At 44.1% G+C, this 18,522-nt stretch overlaps 1 protein-coding gene across 2 annotated transcripts in view; it reads left to right on the forward strand.

Annotated features, from left to right (window-relative positions):
- The first annotated feature begins 451 nt into the window (after positions 1-451).
- The window catches only part of UPK1B (uroplakin 1B), a 31,135-nt gene continuing 13,064 nt past the window's right edge, over positions 452-18,522 (forward strand). For both annotated transcript variants that reach the window (XM_040484578.1, XM_040484579.1), the window contains exons 1-5: positions 452-581; positions 12,602-12,689; positions 14,067-14,267; positions 16,657-16,731; positions 17,665-17,787. In XM_040484578.1, the coding sequence (XP_040340512.1) occupies positions 12,621-12,689; positions 14,067-14,267; positions 16,657-16,731; positions 17,665-17,787 (468 nt within the window). In that variant the 5' untranslated portion in view covers positions 452-581; positions 12,602-12,620. The remainder of the gene's footprint in view (positions 582-12,601; positions 12,690-14,066; positions 14,268-16,656; positions 16,732-17,664; positions 17,788-18,522) is intronic.

Consider the following 18,522-nt stretch of genomic DNA (forward strand, 5'->3'; position numbering starts at 1 on the left):
CAGATCTCTTGCCCCTTATTAGCCTTTGGACCACCTACAGTGTATCACTCTCCCCCTAAATGTAGCATATGTAAGTTATAGAAACTGAAACTAGCCATGACCCTGGACAGATCTGCATGTACCAGCATGACCATGAGCAGTCAGGAAAAATAGATGGGCCTTTAAAGGCACGAAAGCACAATTAAGGATCAAATAGTAAAACCAGACCAAATCAAAACAAAAACAAAAGCCCTGAGTAGTGTGTGTTCCAGGAAAGCCCAGACCCAGGAGAAATCCAGAGGAGAGCTGAGCTGAGCCCTGTCAAGGTGCTTCCATTTGTCAGAATCACACATTCCAAAAGTAGCAGAAATCTACTGCCTGAAAACTTCCTGTTACTTCCGGCCTCAGCGAGGCAAGCTCGGGCAGCATCAGGCCCAGCCCATGTGAGATGCTTCCTCCCAATCACAGACCACCCTTCCCTAGTGGAGGTTCACAGAATTGGTGCTGGGTAGAAAAGCACCTCGGGCTGGAGCAGCCTGCAGAGTGGGCCGGCTCAGCACAAGAAAGACAAGGAGGAGGAAGGAGGAGCAGTGGGCACTTTGGTGAGTAGATTGATCTCACTGTTCAGGGAAGCCAACTGCACCCTCAACGGTTGGGTTGCTTTCCTGGGAGGTGGGCTGGGGTCCAAAAGAGAGCAGAGGAGAAGATAATGTCCTCATGAATAGATCTGTCATTTTTTGTTATTTAGAATATTGTAGCGATTTTGTTCTCTTTTACTTTAAATGGTACAAATTGCTTTCTTAAGCCATTTGATATTGTCCACTTCTCAGAAAGGAGATTAAAATTCTTCTGGGAATATTATTCACCCATCCTGATCTCAACCTCAAATTTTCCCAATAGAAAGACCAAGAAAAATCCAAGAATCCTGGGAAAACCTGTATCTCCTGATTAGAATTTCAGACAGACCCCGGTTTGTGGACCCCAATTTCCTTGTGAAGTCTGAGAAGCAAAAATAAAATTTAAGGAAACGGATCATGTTCTTTCTTAATAATGTAGTAGAGAGAAAGTTCCCTGTTTGTCTCATCAGAAATCATTTGGTCCTGCCTACTCATAATGGGATTTGTGGGGCTATTTACTCATGTTTCTTCCCTGCAGACAGTTCTGTTTAATAAATGTGTCCGTTGAAATAAGTCAACAAATTAGCTCTATCTACACAACGTTACTTTTACATAATTTATTTTTACTCTTCACCAATTAGTTGATCTACAGGATCCACAGGTCCTAACTATATTTTTCATTCTAACAACATTTCTACACATAAAATGAATTAAGTTTCAAATAATGTTAATATTATTTTATATATTAATATATAAAATTATAGTTTATATAAGTGGGGTTTAAAACCCCACTTACAAGTAGCTTCAAAGACTTTTAATACATTTTGAATATCATTAATTTTAATGTCTTTTTATTTTTTTATTTTTTATTTTTTTTTTAATTTTTTTTTCAACGTTTTTTATTTTATTTTTGGGACAGAGAGAGACAGAGCATGAACGGGGGAGGGGCAGAGAGAGAGGGAGACACAGAATCGGAAGCAAGCTCCAGGCTCCGAGCCATCAGCCCAGAGCCTGACACGGGGCTCGAACTCACGGACCGCGAGATCGTGACCTGGCTGAAGTCGGACGCTTAACCGACTGCGCCACCCAGGCGCCCCTTTATTTTTTAAAAAATGTTTATTTCTGAGACAGAGACAGAGCATGAGTGGGGGAGGGGCAGAGAGAGAGGGAGACACAGAATCCGAAGCAGGCTCCAGGCTCTGAGCTGTCAGCACAGAGCCCGACACGGGGCTCGAACTCACAAACCGTGAGATCATGACCTGAGCCAAAGTCGGTTGCTCAACCGACTGAGCCACCCAGGCGCCCTTTAATGTCTTTTTAAAATTAAAGATAATGTTGATTGTTTCTTACCTGAATAGAGTTGCTTAAGCACAAGAAGAAAGAACTTAGATTTTATATACATATATATATATGTTATATATATATATATATATGTTTTATATATATTTATATAGTTTTCAAACCTTGTAAAGAAATGGTTTTCCTTTTGATTAGCCCTTCTTGATGAGGAGAAAATTTTCTTATTTTGCTTTCTGCTACAATAGGCTTAAAAACCAACTCACCCATTTTTTTGTTTTTAAACTACCTGGAAAGAATCATAGACTTGTAAATCCCTAGGGGAATTTATACACCATTTAGTCAAGAAAAACAAATGAAATCTCAGAACTTCTTTTTGACCTCTCCTGCCTACATCTCACCCAGAACAAACACTGATCAGCCCATGCAGGCTGCACACACCCCTGATGTTCCCTAACTGGGGCAAAGACCAAATTCATGAAGAGTCGCCCTAACCTCACCTCCCCCAAGGAGTCTCCATAGCATTCCTGCCTTGGGGCTGGGCATCCGGCTGGCATTACCCACACCTGAGGTCCTCACGTGGCTGAGAATGCCTGAGCCATTGTTTCTATCCTATTCCTGACTTCAGGTGGGTCAAGGGCTCTGAAGTCACCACGGCAAGCATCAGGAGTCTAGAGCAGTGCTGTCCAATAGAATCCTCTGTGATGATGGAAATGTTCTATACAATAGCCACTAACTACATGTGGCTATTGAACACTTAAAATGTGGCTAGTGCAACCAAATAATTGAACTTTTAATTTTTATTTAATTGAATGAATTTGAATGAAAATAGCTACATCCAACTACTAGTTGCCATAGTAGAGCAGGTTTAGAGCTTTAAAACAAAAACCAATGGATGCTGTGAGCCATGGGTGTCAGAGCCATAGGCACAAGCACTGCTTTTCATCATTGCCAGCGACTCATCCTACCCTAAATTTAAGCAGACTAGCAATTGTCCTGATCTAAAATCCCCACACCCACCTTTATTCTCCCCTGTAAGTCATAAAACTGTCTACTCTTGTTCTGGGTTTCAAGGTCAGGGCTAAGGTAACAGCACAGTGTGTTTCTTATTTCTTCCTCTCCTATTTCTCTGTTTTTTTTTTTTTTTTCCTTTGTTAATCCAAATTTCCCTAGCATGAGCTAGAGTTTGAGGTGTGGTTTGCGTGTTTTCTGGTCCAACAAACTTGGGTGAGGAAAAGAGGTAATGAACTTGAAGAAATGATCTCATGCTTGGTGGGAGAGTCTTATTTCTTTTTCTTTTACTTTGAAAATGGTTTATTTAGTGAGCAATAGTTTTTAGACCTATTCAATGTGTCTGGAAACATCAACACTATGGATATGAGTAATTTTTATAAGAAAACAAACTGAATGAGGGCACAAGAAAAAAAAAAAAGAAAACTCCAGCCTTTTAAAATGTTTGCACTTCTCCAGAGCAAAGGAGCTCCTGGGATGTTGAGCAATTTGCGTAAATCATCATGGTGCCAGGCCACTGGGCAGTTTTCCACAGGGTGGGGCTCACAGAGGCTATTCTTGAACATGGAAAACACTTTGAGGTGAGCTGCATACTTTCAGTCAGGGGTGATATTATTTCTAAAGTGGACAGTCACAGGAGGCCTGGGTCGCTCAGTTGCTTAAGCATATGACTTGGGTGAGCCCTCATGACGTGAGGGTCATGATCTTGCAGTCTGTGAGTTTGAGCCCCATGTTGGGCTCTGTGCCGACAGCTCAGAGCCTGGAACCTGCTTCAGATTCTGTGTCTCCCTCTCCACCCCTCCCGACTCGTGCTATCTCTCTCTCTCTGTCTCAAAACTAAATAAATATTTTTTTAAAATGTTTAAATAGGCGCGCATGGGTGGCTCAGTCAGTTAAATGTCCGACTTCAACTCAGGTCATGATCTCACGGTTCATGAGTTTGAGCCCCGCGTTGGGCTCTGTGAGGACAGCTCAGAGCTTGGAGCCTACTTCGGATTCTGTGTCTGCCTCTGTCTCTGCCCTCCCCTGCTCATGCTCTGTCTCTCTCTCCCTCTCTCTCTCAGAAATAAACATTAAAAAAATAATTTAAAAAATTAAATAGTCACTACTTGGCTCTCTGCCCTCTACCAATCCCACTTTTTAAAACTCAGCTCACCCCATTTGCTTATTTTTTATCCCTGCTAGGTTTAAAAACAAACCTAATACCTATCTATGAGGGAAGAGCTGCTTTGGAATAACACAAGAAAGTTTCTATAGACCCCATAATTGACATAGCTGATACATACATACTGGGGGCTGAAATGGTAGGTAGGAGGGGAAGACACATCAATTTTCAGGACCCGGTCTCTATCCACAGAAGACGGATCCAAGCCCCCAGATCATGAGTTACGTTAGCCCACTGAGGCTTTACTCTCCTTGGGTCTCTCTCTCTCTCTCTCTCTCTCTCATGTCTCTTCCCCCTCTGTTTGAAAATATACAGAAGAGATCTGATAAAATCATTCACAATGAGGCATTGACATTAAAGCCTCATGAGCCTCACTGTGCCTCTTTTACATGGATGTGCATTCTAATCAGGAGCAAAGGAGTGACTCTCTTGTGGGATTTCAGAAATTAGGGTAATTAGTGAGAAGAGTTTGAATGGAGGGCAATGGTAGAAGGCTCTCTCCCTGCTAGCTTTGTTTATGTGCCTCCCTTTATGGCTTAACCTTTAAGGGAAAAGAGCGGGTTCAAGGGCAGGGAATTGGAGGTTTCTCTCAACTTTAAAGAAACATAAAGGGAAGGGCACCCGGGTGGCTCAATCGGTTAAGAGCCAGACTTCAGCTCAGGTCATGATCTCACAGTTAGTGGATTCCAGCCTGCGTCAGGCTCTGTGCTGACAGCTCAGAGCCTGGAGCCTGCTTCGGATTCTGTGTCTCCCTCTCTCTCTGCCCCTCCCCTGCTTGTGCGCTCTCTCTCTCTCTCTCTCTCAAAAAATAGATAAAGAAAGAAAGAAAGAAAAGAAAAAAAAACATAAAGGGAGGTGGTGTCTACCTACCTTAGAAAGAAGAATGATTAGTGACAAGCTCAATAAAAGGCTATTAAGAGTCAGAAGACCTGGACTTGAATCTTGACTCTGCAAACAACACATGCATGATCTTGAACAAGTCACTTCCCCTCCGGGAGCCTTGGTTTCCTCATTTGCACAATGAGAGACCTGACTACAAAGCCTCTACGTCTTCAGCCACATAAAGAGATATTTGTTTTAAGGAAATGGCTTATGGGGTTGTAGGGGCTAGCAAGCCTGAAATCTGTAGAGCAGCCGAAAATTCAGGAAAGAAGTTGATGTTGCAGTCTTGAGTCTGAAATCTGCAGACAATTTTGAGGCAGAAATCCTTCTTCCTCAGGAAACTGTCTTTGCCCTTAAGGACCTCAACTGATGGGAAGAGGCCCACCCATGTTGTGGAGAATAATCTGTTTTACTCAAAGTCTATTGATTTAAATGTTAATCATGTCTGTAAAAATATCTTCACAGCAGTATATAGACTGGTATTTGACCCTACAACTGGGTACCATATCCTAATCAGGTTGACACATAAAATTAACCATTACACGGGGCGCCTGGGTGGCGCAGTCGGTTAAGCGTCCGACTTCAGCCAGGTCACGATCTCGCGGTCCGTGAGTTCGAGCCCCGCGTCAGGCTCTGGGCTGATGGCTCGGAGCCTGGAGCCTGCTTCCGATTCTGTGACTCCCTCTCTCTCTGCCCCTCCCCCCTTCATGCTCTGTCTCTCTCTGTCCCAAAAATAAATAAACGTTGAAAAAAAAAATTAAAAAAAAAAAAAAATAAAAAAATAAAATTAACCATTTATCACAATGCTTCTTCATCAGGCAGGCAGAAACAAAACTCAAGAAGTTATTAACTTGAGACACATCTACCACCAGGCCCTAGAGAACACCACAGTTTATGTTCTTTATGTAGAGAAGTGCCTATCTGTCTCACCTTTTTGTTCTCTCTCCATGCCTGTCCTTTCTGGAAAGGGCAATCAATTCTTTTTTTTTTTTTTTTTTTTTAAATTTTTTTTTTAGTAGCCATTGGTGTGAAAATTTGTCAAGGTTTTTCTTTTTTTTTTTTTTTTAACTTAAATAAGTTCATAAGTCTGTCCCTGTGCACAGGCATTCAGAGCCTTTAAAGAACTCTGAAAGATTAGCCAGGCCTGATCGTTTCCTTTCATAGAAATCATGTTACCTTTCCTCCAAGTGTGCTAGGAACCCCTTCCAGGACACTCCTCCAGCTGTCTATTATGGAAGTCCCCTGTTTTCCAAGAACCTTTCCTAGAAGTTTTCCACTCGGCGCAGTCTCTTTTACACAGAGACTGTGTAATGTCATGGAGTCATTTCGACCGGGTTTCCCAACTTCACTCTTGAGTGTCTCCTAGTTTCCTGGGTAGCTGCCTTCCAGCTCAGTACTTTTCCTACATCTTTCTTTTCTGATAGTTCTAGAAGAGTGGTTTGCAGCCACACTGGGGCTTGCCATGTGGCTTGGAAATTCCGAGCTGATGAGGAGAAGCTCTCCACTCTTGTTTCAGCCAGATTTTGATCTGGTTGTATATATTAGCATTCCATATTAAAATCCTATTTTCTTGGAAAGGGAATGTGGCTCTGTGTTTTAAAACACAATGGAATGGCTAGTTTTAGGTACTTTCACCATTCAAGTCTGTTAGCGTGATCTACCTGCTTCAAGAAACTGAGGCAAAAGTGAGGAGAAGATTAGTACTGGTTGAGTAACTAATATTGTGTTAGATTTCACATATATTCTCACTGAATTTTCACACAAACCCTTTGAGTGAGTTATTACGATACCCATTTAAAGATGAAGCTCAACAAGATTAAGAAACTGCCCAAGCTGGGGTGCCTGGGTGGCTCAAAGGGTTAACCGTTTGACTCTTAATTTCTGTTCGGGTCAGGATCTCACAGCTCGTAAGTTTCAGCCCTGTGTTTGGCTCTGCACTAATGGTGCTTGGGATTCTCTCCCTCTCCCTCTTTCTCGGTTCCTCCCCTGCTTGTGCTCTCTCTCAAAATAAATAAGAAAAGTAAAGGAAAGATAAGAAAAGGAAACAATAAAAAAGAAACCGCCCAAGCTCACAAAACTGCTAAGTAGCAGAGTCAAAGCCCATGTTCTCCCCACTTCATTGTACTCTCTAACCTACTGTGCAATAGAGGTCTATGCAAACAATTCACTCATATATTTATTTGTCCATTCATTCATTCATTCATTCAAATATACATTTCTAAATTTTACTTTGTCTGCCTTTTGTCTATCAAAATAATTTATTGAGTGCCTACTATGGGTCAAGCACTGCGCCACCTTGGACCTAGAAAGACAAATGAAACAGGGTCCCAGTGCCTTCTCCTGCTTTGGAGACTCTTACAATAAAGTGCAGGAAACCATTTGTACATTGATAACAGGAGGAAAGAATGCACAAGGGGAGCAGAACAGAGTCCTCCCTAAGTAAATTCTGTATCAGGAAAAACGCAGCCTGGGCACAGAGGAGAATCTTGAGTGTCAGCTCTGCACCGCCTCAGTCTGGAGCAGAGGCCCTGGAGCTAGTCAAAGCCAGGGCAATGTAGCCCAGTGTCCGGTGTTAACTGTTCAGGAATGCTGATGGAATGCAGAGAGGGTCCCTCCCACGTGGACGTGCTGCTTGGTACCTGACTCTGGCCACACCCCAAGCACAACTGGGAAACTTGTTTCTTGTCGCAAAGAGATTATTTCCCCCCATGAATCCTTCCATGAAAAATAAAAAGCACACATGGGTAAGGACTATAGGTCCTTACGGCAGACTGGGCCCTAGGCAGGGGACAGAGGGAAGGAAGAAGGGGCTGCCTCACCTCAACCTGGAAGACCTTGGTTGTGGGACTAGTCACCTTCAAACCTCCGGGCTAGGCTCCAGGTGTTACAGTGCCACTGGTCCACGGTTATCCTGCCCTTCCTAAATATGCCCCTGGTTATTAATCATAATTTCTTATGTTTGTAAACAGACTTAGTATTTGCCAACCACTTCTGCATCTTTTATGTCAGTGATCACAACAACCCCATCAAACACATTGTGTTTTACCCATCTTATAAATGAGGAAGTAGACACTGAGTGGCATTGCCCAGGGATACACAGTAAGGATGGGCAAGACTGGGGGTTGGAACTTCAGCATTCTGACACCAAGTCCAGTGTGCTCACAGCTAGACCACATCCACTAGGCTACACCGTGAGCCACCAGAAGAGCCTCCACTTGGTTCCCTAATTGCCATCTCTCTTGACATTTGCAGCTATCTGATGGATACAACAATGTTTTAAATCTTCGAGACACCAACCTAGTCTAAAATACAAATGACCAAGGAGAGGCTATGAAATGTTGACTGTCATATTAACCTGCACATTTGCACCTTTTCCTTCCAAGAATTTTGGTCTCAAGGGGTGGGTGAGAGAACTGCAGGTTTGGGATACATCTCAACAAAATCTCTGGAAAAACATGTGGGTCCAGCGCTGGGTTTGGGGAAAATGTACAAATATTAGTGCAACGTCGAGGAGCTAAGGAGACAAGAACCTAGAAAAGTGAGTGACGACTGATTCTGAGCTTTGCAAAGACAGGCTCATCTGAGCAGGAAGATGCACCTGTTCTCTCTGCTTAAGGGTTGCCAAGGAAGCGAGCCAGGCATTGCTTTTTATACTGAAAGTATTAGCTACATGACAGGACTTTATAAACTGCACAGTGTTATGTAGATGATCCGAAACCAAGCAGACCTGGGTTTGAATCTGAGCTTTTGCATTTTCTAGCAATGTGGTATTGGGCAAAGTAAGTAATCTCTCAAGCCTCCCTTTCTTCATCTGCAAAATGACAAGAAAACAGATTCTCCCCCTGGATCCTCCAGGAAGGCAGCTCTACTGACACCTTGATCGTAACCCAGTGAGGCTTATTTCACACTTTTTTTTAAAGTTTATTTATTTTATTTTTGAGAGAGAGAGGGAGAATATCCCAAGTAGGCTCCATGCTCAGCACAGAGCTCCACTGGGGGGTGGGTGGGAGAGCCTTAAACCCATAAACTGGGAGATCATGACCTGAGCCAAAACCAAGAGTTGATGGCTCAACCCACTGAGCCACCCAAGTGCCCCTCATTTTCATACTTCTGACCTCCACATCAGATGTTACATTTGTGTTGTTTTAAGCCAGGAAGTTTGTGGTAACTTGTTACAGCAGCCATAAGGAACTAGTACAGACTTCAGTAAAAAAAAAAAAAAAAAAAAAAAACCCATCTCATGGTGTGCCTGGGTGTCTCAGTCAGTTAAGCATCAGAATCTTGGTATTGGCTCAGGTCATAATCTCACAATCGTGAGATCAAGCTCTGCATCAGGCTCTGAGCCAAGCATGGAACCTGCTTGGGATTCTCTCTCTCCCTCTCTCTGTGCTCCTCCCACACTCCTGCTCTATCTCTCTCAAAAATAAGTAAACAAACTTAAAAAAAAATACCCGTCTCTTGGATCTGTTGAGAGGAAATGCACATAAAGTACCTAACATGTGCTGAGAACATTGTAAGTGCTCATTAAATGGCAGCTTTCATCATCATTTTGTTATTTTGGAAGACGAGAGTGACTTTCTAAGTTATTATGTGTCACTGATCCCAGAGGCCTGAAGAAGAGAATTCACAGGGGAAAAGGAGAAAAATCTAGTGGTCAGCAACTTCAGAATGTTTTACCATCACTATATCCCCTGCCTTCCATAAATACAGTCAGGCTGCCTCTCTGGCATTTCCTTCCATATGCCTGTCTAGGTTTCTTCTGTTAATTCTTCTTTTTGCTCATACTAACCCCTCATCTGCCCACTCTTTGTCTTCTCCCACTCTTGTCTGCACTTTTCCACCCTGACTCTGATGGACAATTCTCCTCTATTCATTTGTCCCTTCCTCCTTTATAAAACTCAGTGTGGCAGGTTCCTCTTTGGAAAAGTTCGTTATGGGGCTTCATGAGTCACCGGGCCAAATCCCTTGTTCAGAGTATCTTCAGTTCCTTTCTGCACCAATAAAGTCCCTCTTCGGTAGCCTCATACTCTCTTCCTTTTATCCATAGTCCTATTTACCCCTTTATTTGACTGCATACAGTCATTTTTGCTTTGAACCCATGTTGCTGTCATCACACTTTACATTCCTTGAAAGAACGAATTGCTGCTAACCAACTAGTCAACACAAACAGGCTGCTGCTACCCAGCAAATGGGTGCATAATCTGTACTGGTTGAAATGGTGCTGCACTTGGCCTCCAGACTTTTGCCCTTTACTCTCTATACTTGTGTTGTTTGAACTTCTGCCTTCCACTGTCTATTTATTCATGTCTCTAGATGGTAACTTAACTTGTCAGGAGCAATGTCTGTGCATACCAGTAATGAACTTTACAATGTGACTGGTCTGGTTACATGAGTAAAGATCTCCCTTGGCAGACTGTGTATTAACTCCTTCAGGGCACTCGGGCTCCACTCAGTCTAATGTTTAACAATTACTGGAACAATTGCGGGAAAGAATGAATGCCATTTCTAAGCAGAAACTACACATAAAGATCTTGTAACAATGGCCCGGTTCTATTCATTCAGCAAACATTGATAGAGTACCCACTATGCACCCAGCTCTGGGCCAGAAACACTCATGAATTTTAATTCCTTTCAATTCCCACAGCTACCCAGGTGAACCAGGAAGGGAAAAATGGAGAAGCTGAGATTCTTTGGAAGGCTGCTAACACTTACATTAGAGGGTAGTAACAAAGGAAGTCAAATCTTAGCAAAGTCTGAGAAGGCTTGCCTCCCACTGATCCCCTGTACAAACTGGGACTTCAGCCAAACTGACTCACTTGCCACCTCACCGCCACCTTGCTCTTCTAGGTCTCTGGTCCCTGACATTTCCTTTCCCTGGAATTTCAGCCGCACACCCCCACTTCCTCCCACACCACACCCTATATCTCTAGTCTACTTACCAAAACCACACATACTCTGCAAGGCTTACGTCTTCCCTACTCGGAACTCCCATAGCACTTAGGGTCTTCCTACATGTAATAAAATTATTTAGGAACCTGTCTTAGCTTCCCGACGAGAGCACAAAATCCTGGAAAACAGCAATCTTCCTATCTTTTATACCTCAAAACTCAAGTCGTATCATTTAATACATTTTGGTTTAAAGCATGAATACAGGAAGTGATTAATTTAATTAACAACACAGTAAGAGATCTGGGCGGCTTTTCTGGAGGTATTTTAAGTACAAAAGCTAAAGTAATTGACCCAAACACTTACCCTCATGTTCCTTCCAGAGAATCCTGAGGGAGGGAGAGGCCCACTTCTTTTTAGTGCCATTCAAAGCACTAAATCTTGTAAATAATTTCTAGGAGCCAGTGTGGGTTGAGGGGATGCACTTGGGCTCCAGAGTCACACAGACCATGGTCTCCAGCCTACCTCTTCCATTGCATGACCCCAGGGAACTTAATTACCTAAATTAAAGCTTTAGTTTCCTCATCTGCAAAATGAGCCTCCTCACCTTTTTTCTTTTCTACCTAATTGGGCTATGAGACTTAGATGTGTGCATGTGAAGTACCTATAGAGCGACACATGGCAGGAACTATATGTCAGCTCCTCTTCTCCCACTGCCCCGCCTCGTGCAACAGGGAACTTTTCATTATTTTTTAAAGATTTTTAAAAAATGTTTGTTTCTTTATTTTGAGAGAGAGAGAGACCACATGAGCAGGGGAGGAGGAGAGGGAGACAGAGAATCCCAAGCAGGTTCCTCCCACTATCAGTGCAGAGCCCAGTGCAGGGTTCAAAATCACAAACAGTGAGATCATGACCTGAGCCTAGATCCAGTCAGCCGCTTAACCAACTGAGCCCCCTAGGTGCCCCCAGGGAACTTTTTAAATTGCCAACTATTTTTGAAGGTAACAAAATATTCTGATAATAAGTATTTTTTTTAAGTAGTTTTTTTTTTTCAACGTTTTTTATTTATTTTTTGGGACAGAGAGAGACAGAGCATGAACGGGGGAGGGGCAGAGAGAGAGGGAGATACAGAATCGGAAATAGGCTCCAGGCTCTGAGCCATCAGCCCAGAGCCTGATGCGGGGCTCGAACTGACGGACCGCGAGATCGTGACCTGGCTGAAGTCGGACGCTCAACCGACTGCGCCACCCAGGCGCCCCTGATAATAAGTATTTTTAACAGCTGCCTGTAGCCCATATGGGCACCAGCTGCCAACTTTGGCCATGGGTTTTCCTTTGGGGTTTCAGTTTGCCATGACCAAGGATAGGAAGAGCCATGCTGGGGCACCTGGGGGTGCTTCAGCCCTGCCCAGTCCTCAGCACCCCATGTCTGCCCTTGTTAACATGAAGGACCTCAGTGCATCACTCAGAAGTGCACAGTCTGTATATTCTCCACCTTATAGAACAACTGAAAGTTACTGATCAGACTCTGGCAATCTTTACTTTTTTTTTCTTCTTTATAAAATTACAGTAAAAAAAAAAAATGCAATGATTCCTGAGCTTAGTGATCCAATTCCCTCCCTTGCTAAATGATTGCCTGACTTCAGTTTGGATGCTTTGGAACACGAGAAGGTGATGCAGGTGATAGTGTGATGGAGTCATGTTATGAAACTGGAGCAACATTTGTCACCTGGTCCTACTCAGCTGGAATGTTCTCGTGTCCTCAGCTTGGGGGAAATCCTGAAGATGGCCAAAGATGACTCCACTGCTCGTTGCTTCCAGGGCCTGCTGATTTTTGGAAATGTGATTGTTGGTGTAAGTAATGAGTATTTTTCAGGAAATTCTGTTCTTTCTGTAATCACAATTTTTTGATTAATCGAAAGTGGGAGTTTAAAGGAAAACCATGATATCCTTACTGGCTTCCTATCTTTTTTCTTCCTAATTTTAGGAAATGTGTTAGCAAAATAGGCTAGCTAGAATTTAATTATATAAATAATCGTATGTTGGGGCGCCTGGGTGGCGCAGTCGGTTAAGCGTCCGACTTCAGCCAGGTCACGATCTCGTGGTCCGTGAGTTCGAGCCCCGCGTCGGGCTCTGGGCTGATGGCTCAGAGCCTGGAGCCTGTTTCTGATTCTGTGTCTCCCTCTCTCTCTGCCCCTCCCCCGTTCATGCTCTGTCTCTCTCTGTCCCAAAAAATAAATAAAAAACGTTGAAAAAAAATTTTAAATAATCGTATGTAACTATGTGATAGGTCAAAAAAAATGGATATTTCCCTCCCAACTTAAATGGTTTTTTTTTTTTTTAATGTTTAAATGTATATCCAAGTTAGTTAATATGTAGTGCAACAATGATTTCAGGATAGATTCCTTAATGCCCCCTACCCATTTAGCCCATGCCCCCTCCCAAACCCCTCCCTCCCAACTTTAAAACACAAGAATCCGAAAGAAGCCATGTCAACCGTGGTCGTGTGCAAACATTGCCACCACACACACACTTCGGTGTTTCTTTCCTATTTCGCCTTGATTTGATTTGCATGGAACAGTGCTGTTAAGGCCGTTGGGGACAGATGTTTGCATTTACTTGTCCTTATCATACAGAGGCCAGTACCAGGATGGGAGAGTGGCTCAGAGGTCAGGCTGTGTGGGCTCAGTGTGCTGACAGAGCGCTTGAGAGTCATGATCTCTGGGTCTTGGCCCAGCCCTGCCTCTGACTCCATGACTCTGGACAAGTTATCAGCTTTCAAGGACAAGGTCCCTCATCAATAAAATGCAGAGGGTGGGAAAGATAACCACCAAGGTCACTTCCAGCGCTAATGCTCAGTGCCAGACAAAGACTAGTCTAAATATTATAATCCAGGAATTGGGACGAAGGACCGTGGGAGTTGGGGTGGGAGGCTCTGTTCATACAAGATGTTGTTTGAGTGGTTCATGCCCCACAGACTTTAGATGGTCTGAAATTGCCTGGGTCTTTCCCCCAAATAGCAGTAAGACAGAGTGACAGGTGGGAGGAGGCATACATCCTAGTAATAGGATGGAAGGAGCAGTTTGATTTTCTGGAGATGAGTCTCAGTTCATTGCTTTGAGCCTTTGCAGAGATGGAGTTAGACTCTCTTACTAACCCCTCCCCACACTTTTGCATCCCTTTTCCAACGCTGTTGCACTACCAGCCTGACAGAATGCCCTCTGCCCCCAGATGTGCGGCATCGCCCTGACTGCAGAGTGCATCTTCTTTGTATCCGACCAGCATAGCCTCTACCCGCTGCTCGAAGCCACTGACAACGATGACATCTATGGGGCAGCCTGGATTGGCATGTTTGTTGGCATCTGCCTCTTCTGCCTGTCCGTTCTAGGCATTGTAGGCATCATGAAGTCCAACAGGAAAATTCTTCTGGCGGTGAGAGCTCAAAACTCTACGGTTGCCTCCTGGGCCAATTTCGATGGATTCTTTTCTTCTTCCCTGAGCATAGTGATTTGGCTCTTAGTGGGCTAAGTGGGAGCAGAGAGAGACAGGTAAGGGGAGAGAAGGAGGAAACACTCTCCCTGCAGCGAAGCTTGACCATTTTGGGGGCAAAGATGCCCTCCACTATTGCAAGTCCAGAAGATTCCAGTACAGAGAACCCAAAGGAGAGAAACCTGATGGTGACCCTGTTGAGTATTTTCCAGATCTGTGCTTCTCCAACCAGCTGCAGCCAGTGGGTTCAGCCAGGAGCTACATAGGCCAAAGCAGAGACAGAGTGAGAGTTTGATAACTAGAGTTTTTCTCTTGACAACAAGTAGTTTAATGTATTATTTTAATATTAATCAGTGATATTTTAGGATATAAAATACAAAATATGCATGAATTTTTAAGAGAAAGCATGAGCTTTTTCAGACATTTTTGAGCCCAAGGCTGATGATTTTGTATAATGACCTGCATTTCCTACATTATACATTCACTCTGCTTTTCAGGGCCCCTGGGAAACCTTGACGCACAGCACTAGAGAGTTCGGCTTAGCTCCATCGGCCTGTGGAGGCTCTAACACTGTGCACCCACAGAGAAGCTTCTGCCCCAAGCCACAGACAGTCACGCCCTCCCTTTGTAGATGGAAGCAAATTTGCAACCAGCTGAGCTAAGAACCCTTGGTATTGGGTCTAGACCTCTATTCTCTGCCCCCCATGCTCAGGTCAATGGTTTCTCACACTGTGGTGGGGTCCCACCCCCACTCCCCACCCTGAAATAACTCTCCTACCCAAATGCTGAAGGACCTGAGTTACATCTTTATGGAACAAGCCCAGCAACTTAAAGTGCTTGTCGGTTTGCTTTTCCTGTGATCTAAACATTGTCCTGGCACCCAGGGAATGCAGAACTTTTACATTCTCTGATTCCTTTAGTGTGAGTTAAGTTCCAGGGCAAAAGCACCCACTTTTTTTGGGTGGGGACAACAATGCAGGGAAAGGGAGAGGAGGGGCAGGTGTCCTCAGAGACCAGCTTCACCTGCATCCTGGTCTCACTTTGGGCCCTCCATGTATTCCTGACACAGCCAGAAGGAAACATTGTTCACTGTGCCCTGCAGAGAAAAGGAGCAGTGCCCCTTCCAAGGGGCTGACAGAGAAAACACCTGAACACTGGGCCTCCTGTCTGGAGTGTCTCTAAGGGGTTTCTGAGCCTCTCCAAGAGTCATCAAGCTCTTTTTTTTTCTTTCAGAGATTTTACTCTTAAGTAATTTCTACACCCAACGTGGGGCTCAAACTCACAACCCCGAGATCAAGAGTCACATGCTCTATGGACTGAGCCAGCCAGGCACCCATAACACAAAGCTCTGACAAAGAACAAGGCAGCAAATGTTCTGAGGCCTCTGAAGGTGCTCCTGCTCCAGCCAGAGCCTTTATCCAAGCTGAGTAATTAGGGCAGCAGAGGGTCCTGCTCAGAGAGCTGCCCAGCTGCCCCTGCCCAGGGAGAGAGGACCGTTTTCCTTGCCCTCCCCCACGGACACTGCAGCAGGGGACCAACAGTGAATGTGCAAGGCTGAGGAAAGCTAAGACAGACCCTCACAAATAGTTCCCATCCCAGATTCAGAGGCAACTTGCTGTTCAGATATTTTCCAGTCACAAACAGGGGCTGCGTGGTGGGGAGGCATCACGTGAACACGTGCATGCACGCATCTGAGTGTGGACACACACACATGAGAGCAACACCACACAGCAAGGTCTGTTCCACTCGCCTGGCCCATAACTGGAAGGGTGGGGCTTGAGAGAAGAATGCCGGCGAAGAGCTGTGTACCTGGAGGCTGCCTGCTCCTCTCAGGACCCTTGTCAGGAGGGACAATGGATATTAAACACGATCCGGTCATCTTTTTCTGATCTTTGTAATTCTAAATTTCCAGTAAACCATAAAGAAAATTTATCTTAATGAGGGGATTTTTGAAGCTGTACATAGTGTCCGATCCACCAAAACCCTTTTGCCAGCCATTGAACACACACACGCACGCACGCACACCCCAGTTCATTCTCTTGTATTTGTTTTTCTCAGTTAAAGTAGAAATATAGGATATACTGGACTGAGAAAGCTCTGTATTCAATAGCCATTTGTTGTCTGGGGATAAGGAGAGAATTGAGCTGATTAGCACCTAACACCTAGCACCCAGACTTGCTCCAAGCAGTTGATCAATGAAGGTTTGTTGAATGATTTCATTATTGATTAGATGGTTACACTTTGATGAATATGCTGAAAGAATATAACAATTTTTTTTTAATTCTCTTTGGAGATACATGTAATTCTTTTTTTTAATTTGTTTCCCTTCCAGTATTTCATTCTGATGTTTATAGTATATGGCTTTGAAGTGGCATCTTGTATCACAGCAGCAACACAACGAGACTTTGTGAGTACAATCACAAAAAGCACAGAGCAAAAATGATCACATGAATCACTGTTATCATAACAATATAAGAGCTGACATGTATTAAGCCCTTACACTGTACCAGGCACTCCAATATGTGCATTAATATTAAATACATAACTACTTGGGGCACCTGGGTGGCAAAGCATCCGACTTTGCCTCAAGGTCATGATCTCACGGTGTGTGAGTTCGAGCCCCGCGTCGGGCTCTGTGCTGACAGCTCGGAGCCTGGAGCCTGCTTTGGATTCTGTGTCTCCCTCTCTCTCTGCCCCTCCCCGGCTCTCACTCTGTCTCTGTCTCAAAAATAAACATTAAAAAAATTTAAATATATAACTACTTAATCCTCATAAGAACTCTATGAAGTAGGTATTATCACTGTGGTCATTTTATAGATTTAAAAAAAAAAAATGAGACTTAAAAAGGTGAAGTAACTTGTCCAAGGTTACACAACTGGTAAGGGAAGGAGAAGAATCCTGAGTCCAGGCAGAGCGACTCCAGGACCCAAGCTTGTACTGTTGTGCTCTTCCCCACACTGCAGTAGCCTCTAGCCCTCCAACAGGATGGGCAATAATCCACAGCATCTAAGACTTCCTCTCAATTCAGCATCCCTCATTCTCTCCTTTTCTCCATTTCCCAGTTCAAGCCACCCTACGATGCCTGCCCCCTGCCCTAGTCTCACTGGGATTTGTTTGAGGATGGTAGACTTTAAATTCCCCCTCATAAGGACTTCAGACATGCAGAGCAACCTCCCACATGCACCACCCTTCTTGGTGCCTCTGAGCACAGTTTTACTCCAGCAGTTTTACTCCAGAAGATAACGTTCAGTGCCCCCAGCAACAGGCAGAGCAAATCATTTTGCTTCCTTGGGGATGAGTGTGCTAACTCTTCTTCTTGTGTTGCCTCCTCCTACCATAGTTCACGCCCAACCTCTTCCTGAAGCAGATGCTGGAGAGGTACCAAAATAATAGCCCTCCAAACAATGACGACCAATGGAAAAACAATGGAGTCACCAAGACCTGGGACAGACTCATGCTCCAGGTAATGCCTGCAGTCTTGGGGAGACTCCAGTATCCAGGTGTGAAGATGTGGTTGGAAGTGAAGTCAAAGTGTGGGGACCACAGTCTCTAGGCCGTTTCCTTCAAAAAGAGACTGGACATAGGCAAATTCATGTATTCCTCTCATCTATGCCTCTTGTGTGCACATCACTCAGTGGGACCCCAAGATCTCTATTTTATTCTCAATCCATGATGTTGATTAACTTCTATTTAGGGATAATGACATTGTTAAGAAATCTAGAGGCACATGCTGCCTCTTAGAACTCAGGCATCACTTGGGGCGCCTGGGTGGCGCAGTCGGTTAAGCGTCCCACTTCAGCCAGGTCACGATCTCGCGGTCCGGGAGTTCGAGCCCCGCGTCAGGCTCTGGGCTGATGGCTCAGAGCCTGGAGCCTGTTTCCGATTCTGTGTCTCCCTCTCTCTCTGCCCCTCCCCCGTTCATGCTCTGTCTCTCTCTGTCCCAAAAATAAATAAACATTGAAAAAAAATTTAAAAAAATTAAAAAAAAAGAACTCAGGCATCACTTACATTAAAAGAAAAAGTTTGCTTCCTCCACACCACAGTGAACTCAAGTGGCAATCATTCCCTATTTTGCTTATTTAGTACCTATGGGCTAGTCCTCCTAAGGACCATGGGGTATGAATTGATTTGAATGCCCACTTTTCTCTAACTGGCCATCATACCTTACATGCAAGTTTATCTTAAATATCATCAAAAA

This window comes from Herpailurus yagouaroundi, unplaced genomic scaffold (genome assembly GCF_014898765.1).
Source record: "Herpailurus yagouaroundi ecotype Mexico unplaced genomic scaffold, PumYag 162, whole genome shotgun sequence".
Taxonomy (NCBI): Eukaryota; Metazoa; Chordata; class Mammalia; order Carnivora; family Felidae; genus Herpailurus; species Herpailurus yagouaroundi.